Source organism: Salmo trutta, chromosome 40 (genome assembly GCF_901001165.1).
Source record: "Salmo trutta chromosome 40, fSalTru1.1, whole genome shotgun sequence".
NCBI lineage: Eukaryota > Metazoa > Chordata > Actinopteri > Salmoniformes > Salmonidae > Salmo > Salmo trutta.
Genome location: NC_042996.1, coordinates 11,249,574 through 11,261,910, shown reverse-complemented (window position 1 = coordinate 11,261,910; position 12,337 = coordinate 11,249,574). Strand labels below are relative to the sequence as shown.

The window sequence follows — 12,337 nt, the reverse complement described above, 5'->3', positions numbered from 1 at the left end:
TTAAAATCAATTTTGATGCGATTTTTCTCGTAAAAAAGCGATAATATTCCGACCGGGAAACCCTGTTTTCATTCAAAGACGAAAAAATAAAAACATGGTGTCGGCTCGTGCACGCACCCCCAGTCTCATTGTTCTCAGATCGACCACTATCCAAATGCGCTACTGTTTTTCAGCCATGGCCTGCAAGTCATCATTCACCCTTCTGCCGCCTTCTGAGAGCCTATGGGAGCGTTAGAAAATGTCACGTTATGCCAGAGATCCCCTGTTTTGGATAGAGATGATCAAGAAGGCCAAGAAATAGTCAGAGAGGGCGCTTCCTGTTTGGAATCTTCTCAGGTTTTGGCCTGCCAAATGAGTTCAGTTATACTCACAGACACCATTCAAACAGTTTTAGAAACTTTGGAGTGTTTTCTATCCATATTCTAGTTTCTGAGCAGGAGTAATAATCAGATTAAATCGGGTACGTTTTTTATCCGGCTGTGAAAATACTGCCCCCTATCCATAACAAGTTAAAGAACAACCAGGCATCCTCTACTGACGGTATGAGGTCAATATCCTTCCAGGATACCCGGGCCAGGTCGATTAGAAAGGCCTGCTCGCTGAAGTGTTTTAGGGAGCGTTTGACAGTGATGAGGGGTGGTCGTTTGACCGCGGACGCACAACGGACGCAGGCAATGAGGCAGTGATCGCTGAGATCCTGGTTGAAGATAGCAGAGGTGTACTTAGAGGGCAAGAGTTGGTCAGGATGATATCTATGAGGATGCCCATGTTTACGGATTTAGGGTTGTACCTGGTAGCTTCCTTGATAATTTGTGTGAGATTGAGGGAATCTAGCTTAGATTGTAGGACGGCAGGGTTGTTAAGCATATCCCAGTTTAGGTCACCTAACAGTGCGAACTCTAAAGATAGATGGGAGGAAATCAATTCACATATGGTGTCCAGGGCACAGCTGGGGGCTGAGGGTGGTCTATAACAAGTGGCAACGGTGAGAGACTTGTTTCTGGAAAGCTGGATTTTTAAAAGTAGAAGATATAACTATTTGGGCACAGACCTGGATAGTATGACAGACCTCTGCAGGCTATCTCTGCAGTAGATTGCAACTCTGCCCTTTTTGGCAGTTCTATCTTGATGGAAAATGTTGTAGTTGGGGATGGAAATATCAGAATTTTTGGTGGCCTTCCTAATCCAGGATTCAGACACGGCTAGGACATCAGGGTTGGCGGAGTGTGCTAAAGCAGGGAATAAAACAAACTTAGGGAGGAGGCTTCTGATGTTAACATGCATGAAACCAAGGCTGTTACGGTTAGAGAAGTCAACAAATGAGAGCGCCTGGGGAATAGGTGTAGTACTGAGGGCTACAGGGCCTGGGTTAACCTCTACATCACTAGAGGAACAGAGGAGGAATCGGCTAAGGGTACGGCTAAAGGCTATGAGAACTGGTCGTCTAGTGCGTTGGGAACGGAGAATGAAAGGAGCAGATTTCTGGGTGTGGTAGAATAGATTCAGGGCATAATGTACAGATAATGGTATGGTAGGATGTGAGTACAGTGGAGGTAAACCTAGGCATAGAGTGACGATGAGAGAGGTTGCATCTCTGGAGGCACAAGTTAAGCCAGGTTTGGTCTCCGCATGTGTAGGGGGAGTGTCAAAAGAGATATCTAAGGCATGTTGAGCGAGACTGGGGGCTCTGCACTGCATCAGTTTTGTAGCCGAGTGATCATAGGGTCCAATGAGCAGCAATAGGTGAGTCAGGGAGCCATTCGGTTGTCGGCACTACGCCATGCGAGCGGGAGACCCGGCTTTTAGAAAACTAGCGGACCAGTGCTGGCAGACGGGTCTTCGGCGACATCGCAACGGAAAAGCCTGATGAAGCTACATCGGACGATTACGTCTGCAGACCCGTCGTGGTGGATTGGCAAGGCTCGGTGTTGACAATAAAGGGTCCAGGCCAAATGGCAAAAGAGGTATTGTAGCCCAAGAGTTAGCTGGTATACTTAGTCGGCTAGCCGGGAGATGGGCCTAGCTCGGGGATACCTCAAGGCTAACTGGTGCTTGCTTCAGGACAGAGGCGTTAGCCAACAATAGCCACTCGGTTGCAGCTAGTTAGCTGCGATGATCCGGTGTAATGGTCCAGAGCTTGCGACCAGAATACGGTGATGTGGTAGAAAAAGTAGTCTGATATGCTCTGCTAGCAGTGACTAACAATGACTACTAGCTAGTAGCTAGTTAGCTGGCTGGCTTCTAATGGAGGTTCCAGTTAGAAAGTATAAACATTGCAGATCCGTACCACATTGGGTGAGGCTGGATGCAGGACAGTATATTTAGATCGTAGATGGAAAGCGAGATTAAAATATTTACACAAAACCCCCCGAAGAAACAGACTATTTACATGGGACAAGACAAACACACGTCCGACTGTTACGCCATCTTAAGTGCATGAGGTGATAGTTTGTAGTGTGATTTCCTTTACGGTCCATAGAGGTATTTAAAACCGCATTATAATCTCCCACCATAATAATAGAGTCTTGTATTGCTTGTAGGGTTTATAAATTATTATTATTTTTATTTTTTTAAGTGTGGATCATCATTATTTGGACCGTATAGGTTAATGTGCCATATCTGTTTATGGTCCAATAACATATTTAAAATCATCCATCTACCTTGAGGATCTGTTTGGACAATTAGTACATTCGAATCAAAATTACTGTTAATTAATATCATTACTCCTATCATCACTCCGGGTTGGTTCCTCTCTAGGTTTCTTCTTAGGTTTCGGCCTTTCTAGGGAGTTTTTCCTAGCCACCATGCTTCTACACCTGCATTGCTTGCTGTTTGGGGTTTTATGCTGGGTTTCTGTACAGCACTTTGTGACATCAGCTCATGTAAGAAGGGCTTTATAAATACATTTGATTGATTGATTGCTTTTGAATTTCTTTGCCCATGGGAGAAATATATTTTGACCCCCCAGTCCTTTTTCCACACAACTTTTTTTTAAATTGTTGATTGAGTTTCCTGTAAACAATAGATATTATATTCCTTCTCTTTTAGACAGGTAAATACTCATCTTCTTTTCTTATTATCTGCTAAGCCATTACAATTATAACTGGCTATCCTTATTTCACCATTTGCCATACTGAGACACAAGTTTCAAATCTATTTATCATAACACATGTTTGTAAACTCACCATTAAAAAGTAGCATAGTGATTGAGTGCCCATATACCATGATATTTGCATTGCTACTAAGTAAACCTCAAATTGTTCCCCACTATTCCACCCACTAAAACCCTCCCCATTCTAAATTGGGTTGTCATCCCAGTGACTAGCAGACCACCCCCGTTCCCACGGGTCCCAGGACCCCCAAGCGACCGGGATGTAGGCAGTTCATGCTGAGGATTGTTACCTGTAACCAGAATTGCCATGACAAAAATTACATTTTTGGCAAGAAAGTAATATTTTAGCAAACAATTATTGTGATTCATCCTATATTGTCCCTAACATCTTTACTCCCTAGCAACAGTTGTGGGATACATACACACACACACAAACACTCATACACACTCAACCCCTTTCCCCCACAAACAACCATAAACTCAGATGCTCAACAGTTGTTCAATCCCAGAGCCCAACTCAAGAAAGGACTTGATTTCCGAATGCATATACAGTTGCAGATGTTTGAGAAGACATGCAAAATTGAGCAAAAATGGGCAAAAATTGGGAGATTTGGTTAACCGCTGTCAAGTCCTACGTGACTGAGATCAGATACACCCCCTTCCCCTGAAACACACACACAAGGGTCCCCCGTTGTGACCATTTTCCCAAGCATCTCTGTGCAGTCAGACCTTTGATTATTTTGTGCCACCAAGGCCACAATAATATGCCCCCTCTCTGAATGTCTGAGTGTGACAGCCTCCCCATGGGTTACTGCAGATAGTGTTGCCAGCACTGCCACTACCTGGGTGGGGGCACCCCACCGGAATCCCCACCAGCTAGGTACAAGGTCGTAAAGGTTCTCATTATCAGCTTTGAGAATTTCCTTGTATATTATGCTCTCCCATCAAGGGGCTTTGGCTTTGTAGGACCAAACCTGCCAGGCAGGCTGAGAATCGTGAGGGGGCGGTGTTGCTTTAGTAGGTCTCTGACCACATTCATCTTTCTGATTTGGCTGTGAATAGGGTACTTACAGCAGGCCCATATAACAGATAAGGACTTTTCCTTAGTGTATGGGTTGCTCATTCCATCAGGATAGAAGAATAAATAAATAAACAATATTATAATTTATTTTAAAATGTATATCTCATATCTGCAAAAAATGGAAGGCTCTCTGGCACAACCTCTGCTCACAAACACACATGGGCTCTGGGATTTGCAACCTTTATCCTTTTTTAACTCACTTAACACTTTTCTAAACCCAAAAAACACACCCCACCTTCCATCACAATACATCTGCACACACCCTCATCCTGTGCCTTCTATGTCCTCTGTTAGCTGCGTTTTATCTCTACCATGTTGATTGAGTAATTTTGTGTTCCAGTTCCTTATATTTAAAAATCCATTATTTCGCTGATTATCCTTTCTTTTAATGCTGTCTTATGAATTTATGAAATACTATAAACAGAAAGTCTAACACTATTTTCCAACATTCCCCCTATCTAGAATGGTATAGCGTAGTTTATTATTAGCCATGGAGTAGTCTTTGTGTCTCGGAACATTTGGTTATCAATGTACAGTTTATCGACTACGAGAGCTACAAGTTTCCCTTTCAATCTATTCTCCTTGAAGATTAGTTACGGAACTTTGTGGCGTTCTGCAATTTCATTCATGCCTATTTTCATGCCAGCAAGTCTTTTACCCAGGATTTTAACCATTATTTTATCTTTAAAGAAAGCGTATTTGGCAACAGTTGGGCGCTCATATCTCTGTCCTCTCTATCTGAAACAGTGTACATTTCGAGTTGGATTTTGTCGACAGCTTCGCGTGGGATCTGAAGCGCTGTAAGGAGGAACTCCCTCACTACACCTTCAGGAATTTCTCCTTCTTTCTCTTGGATACCAGTAAGTACCAGATTTTCTCTCCTAGTTCTAGTCTGTATGTCAAGTAAGGCTTCTCTCAGAAAGATGTTATCATTTTTAAGTTCATTAATGTCCATTTCAATCTTATTGACTGTCCCTTTTAGCTTGTTTGTTTCTTTCTCCATTGTCACAGCTTTTTCGTCACTCATCTCGAGGCTCGCCTTCAACTCATTTTTATCATTACTGGGTAGTTCAATTATGCCCAGTTTGTCATTTATCGATTTTAACAGATCAATTTCCACCCATACCATTCCCGGGGTGAAAAGCTTAAATCGTCTGTGTTCATCGAGGTGTGGCCTTTTCTTTTGATATTGGTTCTCCTTGTTTACCTTCCGTCATGTTTGGGTGTTGCTTGTTTTCCTAATATTTCTAGATACATTTCTCTACTTACAGATATTGAATATTACATTTTTATCTTGAGGTGATTTGCACTGCTGTGTTCAGTCCGCCAACTTGCCGCCTAGCAGTCATGTCTTTAGTAATATCCATCTTATATGCAATCTATTACATGCTGGTTTATTCATTGTAAAAGTCCCCCTCTTTGAATCCACCATAGAAGTTACAGTAAAACTTGTCCACCCACTCAAATCTGGCCCAGTCCAGGCAGTGAAACTGAAACTAGACTGGTAGCTGTGGGAGTGAAACAGATTTGCATAGACTGGGCTTGGTGGTTCTGCTTGTCCCAGAATAGAGCAGCACTGTCACCAGATGTTCGCCCTGTCCCCAGGGGCTTGGAGGTAGAGAAGACTATAACTCTACTCTCTATCTTGAAGTAGTGGCACTTGTAATATTAGTCATTTTTATAATGTATTTAGCTTCAAATCACAGACTATAACACACGTCCAAGATGCCGGTAGACTGTGTGATAGTTCTTATTTTATTGCTGTAAAGTCTGTCAAGTTAAACAGGTCTGACACAGACTCAGTATCCTGATGAATACAGACAGTCATCAACTACTTCCATGGCAGAACCTCTTATATTAAATCATAGTATATTGTGATGGTATTAATTACTGGTCAGTGATGATGTTCAGTGAGAATGAGGTTTAGGCCTGACAGTTTTCAAAGACACCATGAATCAGGCTTACTGAATGCATTTATTTTTCCAAATATTCCAAATATATCTATGATCCAGTTAATTAATAGAAACAACACAAATATGTATTGCAAAAATACATCTTTATTTTAATCCATTATTACATAATTGAAGCATCAAAGCAAACATGATAGTGAATTAAAGCAGATCACATCAAATCTAAAATGAACAAAATCGCAGTCTACAGAATGGATTGACACATGAACTCAAGCCAAGCCCCTGCTAGTCTATACGAGAGCGATCAATAAATCAGAGAATGAAGCAAGTCAAAGCAGAGGAACCAGCAATCTCTCTCCACAGGGGTGTGTGACTGGTGGGTCCTACCCAGAACAGTCAGCCTTCCTCAGGGTCTTGGTGACTGGAGTCTGGGATTTCTGCTGGGCTTCACAGGTCACCTCTCCTGCCTTGGTCCACTCCTGGGCAGTGAGAGTCAGGGTGCTGCTCCAGCTGTACAGACCGTCCTTCTCCAGGACTCCGGGATTGGCCTCCTGCCCCTTTCTGGTCCCATCCACTTTCCAGCTCATGGTCCAGTCTGAGGGGAAGCCCTTGTTGGCCAGACATGTCAGTGTGGCTGTTGTTGTACTGGACAGTTCCTCATTAGAGGGGGGCAGGACGGTGAGGGTGGGGACACTGTTACCTGGAACAAACAGAACACATCAACTTATTAACTACATCAAGTACAACTTCAGTAAAGTACACATCAAAATAAAGTGAATTGGAAATGCCCTGTAAATATGAATGTAAAAGTTAGATTTTTTAGTGAGATTGTTTAGTAATATGATAAAGCAGATTTATAAACTGAACAAGTATTAAATAAGTAGAGTTACAAGTTATACGACGTCAGTTAAACATGTCATACAGATATTGTTTAGGAATGGATCTAATGAGAATGGCCTAGTCATATTCATAGTATTTGCAGAATTTGAGCCTAAATTATATTTAATCACATATCAACCATGTTAGTTCATGAAGTTGGTTACAAACATAACTGAGACCTTTTGTCTTCACACTAACAGTGAACGCTACCATGAACTCAATGCAACAATAATGACTACTATATCCAATACTATTAAACAATTGTCATACCAGAACTAAGAGTTATATTCTGCAATATACAAATCAGACAAAAATAACCCTACAATTTAACATTTTGATTCAATAAAATGTTAGTTGAAAGAAGGCCCAGTCAAAAGCAATGAAAACATTTTGAAAATCTAAAATCGCAATATTTTCATATAGACAGAGTGTAAGAATAATATACTTAGTGTAAACAGAAAGAAATATCAAGAGATCTTGTTTCTTACTTCCAACATCTAGTCTGGTGCCGCTACCAAAAGTGTACCACAGTGATACAATCCCTATTACTGCTGGTACAAAAACCTCCTGACCATTGGGAAGCTGAATTTCCTTAGATTGTGGTTCAAATCATTGACTCTAATATGGTATGAATACTTGCCAAAGATGATTTTATCTTGTTCATTTGAAATAAAGTGTTTTTTTGTTTTGTTTTCCTAAAGAATTTGCTGAAACTACTGTTTATTGAACATTTCCTACAAGGTGCAGTATGTTTGTTCATACAACTAATCTAGAATGTAGGCTAATCACTTTCATAGTTTAAAGACAGGTCAAATTTGATTAGACGTAATAACATTCATATTCTAACTGGTTATATTATGTGTATTTTGTTTCCCAAAATCATGTAAAAAAAAGTAAGTAAAAAATCCTCAATATTGAGGCTAAATTTATAGAAATATTGAAACACGACATCAAAAGTTGAATAAAACAGTTAATTTAGTTGTTTACTTACTTCCAACATCTAGTCTGGTGCCGCTACCAAAAGTCCTCCACAGTGATACAATCCCTATTACTGTTGGTACAAAAACCTCTCTGTGTTATGATGCTGCAGCTGTTACAGTGAAGATCAGTCATACAGAATCATAATCAACACTAATACACCTGACCATCTTCCAGGTAAAACAAACTGTTCTAGATAATACAAATGAATTGAACCTTAAATCCAGATATGAGTATTTTTTCCTTCCTCTGTGTATCAGGTTCTCCTAGTTTGTCGTTATAGTCCTGCATTAGATCCAGTGTTGCTAGTATTCCTCCATATTGTCCATATGAAAGACAACAGCAGCAGCAGTAGTGATAGTGATCCATGTTGTATAATCCTTTATTAAACATGTTGATCTCAGATTTAACAGTGGTGGTAAAGTCACAGAGGACAGACAACACTACCAGAGGAATCCTACCAGCTTTAGTTTAGAGAAGTGTTCACTAACTGATTAGAGGAACTTACATCAGAGACCAAGCATGAGTGAACAGACAGTTCATTATATCTGATCATCATCAGAATAAAAATACAAAGGTGATGTGACATAAAAGTGGCCATACATCAGTTACCTGAGTAAACAGTTACTGTTTGATGTTATTAAAGGGGCAGCAGGTAGCTAGCGCATAGAGTGTTGGCTTAGTAACCAAAAGGTTGCTAGTTCAAATCCCCAGGTCGAAACTGTGAAACGTCTGTCGATGTGCCCTTTTGCTAGGCACTTAGCCCTAATTGCTCCAGGGTCGTAATTAATAATGGCAGATGCTGGCCGTGACCACAGTAGTGGAGTGTATAATATACGTGTAAAATAGGACAAATATAAGGACCCACCTAATTACTATTATTATAAAAGCAAGCCCATACAGGACAAAATATATTCTAATTCATTGACACTGAAATAGAGTTGAAACACTCATTTGCATAATGCATCTGCCCTGCTGCTCTAAGAGTGTTTATAGCCCTGTCAGTTGAACACTTCATGACTGAGAGCTGTCCTTCATGACAACAGAACCCACAACAACCATGACTTTTATCACCATCTTCGTCTGGATATTGCTATATGCAGGTTAACATTTTAGGTTAACACTTTCTGAATTTATTGTTGAAAGTGAATTATATCTACACAACGGAAATGTGATCAATTTCTATCCAGAACTATTCATTACTTTATGTAATATTTCTTTCATATACATGTTTTTATTCTATTTTTCAGAATCCAGAGGACAGTACATTGTGACTCAGACTCCTGCAGTGAAAGCTGTTCTCCCAGGACAGAAAGTCACTATTGACTGTAAAACCAGCAGTAATGTCCATGGTAATATCTACCTAGCCTGGTATCAACAGAAACCTGAAGGAACTCCTAAACTCCTTATTTACTATGCTAAAACACCTCAGTCTGGGATTCCATCTAGATTCAGTGGATCTCATAGTGACTTCACTCTGACCATCAGTGGAGTCCAGGCTGAAGATGCAGGAGATTACTACTGTCAGAGTTACCACAGTGGTGGAGTGTTCACACAGTGATACAGAGCCGTACAAAACCTCCCTCAGACAGACTGTACAGCGTGCCTTGCTCAGGGTCAGGGTGCTGCTGTGGCTGTAGCGGCCACCCTTTTCTTCTTCTGAGTTGGTCAGGACCCCCTCCTTCACCTCCGCCCCCTCCACCTCCCAGCTCACCATCGCCCCCTGGGGGGACTAGCTGCTCAGCAGGCAGGCCAGAGTGGCCGAGCCCCCAGAGAGCTGTTCAGAGGACAGGAGGGAGCAGAGACAGAGGGGCCTGACAGAGGGACCAGCTGGAAGAGAGGAGAGGAGAGGTGCAGTAAACAGATATCACATATTCAGATTTAATAATCAGATTTAGTATTCACAATGTACATTTCCATATCAAAATGACCTCAACATACGGTTCAAAACTATAGATGAGGTTCACCTTTAAACCATGTCAGTGTTAATATCTACCATACTGATGTACTAGTATAATACAATAGGGACTGATAGTACTGAAGTACAAGTATAATACAATCAAATCAAATCAAGCTTTATCTATACAGCACATTTCTAGACATGGAATGCAACACAATGTGCTTTACAGGAAAACAAACTAATAATTAACAATGAAAATAAAAGCTGAAATATTTACTACACAACAAACATAAGATATAAACAAAATACTGACACAAACTGAACAACAAAAAAGGACCCTAAGGAAAGAAAAGCTAAAAATATGTGTTTTAAGGCCACTTTCAAATTAAAGGCTGCCTCTCCATGCCTCTTGGTCCTAGGCTTGGGATGGTTAAAAGGCCAGTGCCAGAGGAACTGAGGGACCTACTGGGTGCATACCTTAAAAGCATGTTTGACATGTACGTATTGGGTTGCACAATAATGGATTGATTTAAAAAAAAAAATAATGTTAAAATGAATTCTAAAACTCATAGGCATCCAGTGCAGAGACCTTTAAAATCAGTGTAATGTGTACTCTCCGTCTGGTCTTGGTCAGGACCGTGCTGCAGCATTTTGGTCTCATTCCTAATGTGTGATTTCAAATTGTGTTCAGAATCTAAAATAACAACTAGGTTTTTTACCTGGTGAGTGGATGGTTTGGGATTGGGCCAATCTTTCTCACACACTCTTTCCCCTTTACTCTGATCCATCCAGAGGCTGCGGTGGGCGTGCCAGAGGACAGGAAGAAGATCCCCTGGGCGGACGGCGAGACAATGATCCCCCTGGAGCTCTGGGGGGGCGACACTGTGCAGCAGAACCTGAAGCGCTGCCCGCACAACAGTCACATATACTCAGAGATTTCAGAAAAGCTCAACTTCCGTGGTTATTACAGAACTGCAGAGCAGTGCCACAAAAGGATAAAGCGTTTGAAAGCCAGCTATCGGCAGTGTGAGGAAACCATCAGGTAACCATTGCGTTTCAGTTTCTGTTATTGATACATTTGTTATTTAGCTAATGTGAATTGGATTACAGATTGATTCTAATTTTGCAATCTCTCTCTACCTGTGCTCTTTAGTTCATCTGGATCTGAGCAGGTTGATTTGAAGTTCTATGATATTTTAGATCAAATACTTGAGATGCAGCCTCCCAACCCCAGAACAGTGGTGACAGACTTGACCAAGGACATATCAGAGGAATCAAACAGTGACTCACCACAAGGTTAAAGTTCAGCTAATTTCAAACTTTGCAAACTTTCTAATGGCACCCTGCATGGGTATGTCATATTGAATCCTGTTTGTTATGCTACTGGTTTGACTGTAAGTGCTATCCCCTCAGCACAAGTACCTTTGCCAAGTCTTAACAGGGAAACGTTATTGAGCTGTTTCGTATTTAGAGTCTACAGAAGTGGACAACAAAGTCCATGAGGAACAACTTCCGTCAGTGCTACAACAGGAAAAACTATGTCTGTGCCCCACAGGTTTAAATTTGACACTTTCTGATGTTTATACTTTTATGTTGATATTAACTTACAGAAACATAGAAGTAAGTGTATTCTAATCTAACCCCTAGCCACAATACTGCAGCTAAATACACAATACTACTATATCCAAGATGGCGTAGCAGTGCAGACGTGGTTTGTCGTCCTCTCGTGTACTTTTTGTATTTTTCGTCTTTTTTTTTTATTTTCAATCTCTTTTTCATTTGTAAATTAAATATACCTTCCGGTATCCCTCCTCACACAATGTGATATGGATCCGCAATTTTTTTGACTTTATAGCCAGAACTTCCATCAGAAGCTAGCCATCAGAAGCTAACCAGCTAATTAGCTGCTAGCTATTTAGTCATTGTCAGCCACTGTTGCGGCCTTTACCTTCTGCACAGACACCAGTCATTTTTTAGCCTAGATAATACTTGCCAGCCTGCCAGTATCGGACGGTTTTCTCCACTACAACGCCGGATTCCTGCTGTAAGCCCTGGACCTTTACTCCTCATCATCACAGCTAGCTAGCTGCCACCGAGTGACCCAGCCCCGAAGCTAGCCCTGAGCCAGGACCACCTGCCGGCCTACTCAGTGATCCCTCGGCTACACAGCTGATGCCTCCTGGACTCTACCCCAACACGGCTAGAATCCACTACCCCACCGGATCCTTGCCGTAAGCTATGGACCTTTGCATCGGATCATCGCTGCTAGCTAGCTGCTACCAAGTGGCTATAGTGGCTAATGCCCCTGCCCCGAAGCTAGCACCAATTAGCTGCGAGCCAGGCGCATCTCCCAGCTAGCAAACACAATTACTACAACTACAATACCTCTTTCGCCATCTGGCCTGGACCTTTTGTCGACACGGCACTCCGCCGTACCACCATGACTGGTCTGCCGACGTAACTCCATCTGCTGTGCT

At 41.6% G+C, this 12,337-nt stretch overlaps 1 protein-coding gene across 1 annotated transcript; it reads right to left on the bottom strand.

The window, feature by feature from the left end:
* Window positions 1-6,230: 6,230 nt before the first annotated feature.
* LOC115180154 (immunoglobulin lambda-like polypeptide 1) lies at window positions 6,231-9,677 on the bottom strand. Its single transcript, XM_029742036.1, has 3 exons — window positions 9,443-9,677; window positions 7,471-7,593; window positions 6,231-6,803 (listed from the first exon to the last, which is right to left on the bottom strand). Exons 1-3 carry the CDS (start codon window positions 9,675-9,677, stop codon window positions 6,487-6,489), a joined length of 675 nt encoding a protein of 224 aa, XP_029597896.1. The 3' UTR covers window positions 6,231-6,486.
* Window positions 9,678-12,337: the final 2,660 nt, after the last annotated feature.

Coding starts and splice junctions, on each gene's coding strand:
- LOC115180154 (XM_029742036.1), bottom strand. CDS start 9,677: ATGGTGAGCTGGGAGGTGGAGGGGGCGGAGGTGAAGGAGGGGGTCCTG. Junction 7,594..9,442: donor CAGCCTGGACTCCACTGATG/GTCAGAGTGAAG, acceptor ATTAGAGTCAAT/GATTTGAACCACAATCTAAG. Junction 6,804..7,470: donor CACCAGACTAGATGTTGGAA/GTAAGAAACAAG, acceptor TGTTTGTTCCAG/GTAACAGTGTCCCCACCCTC.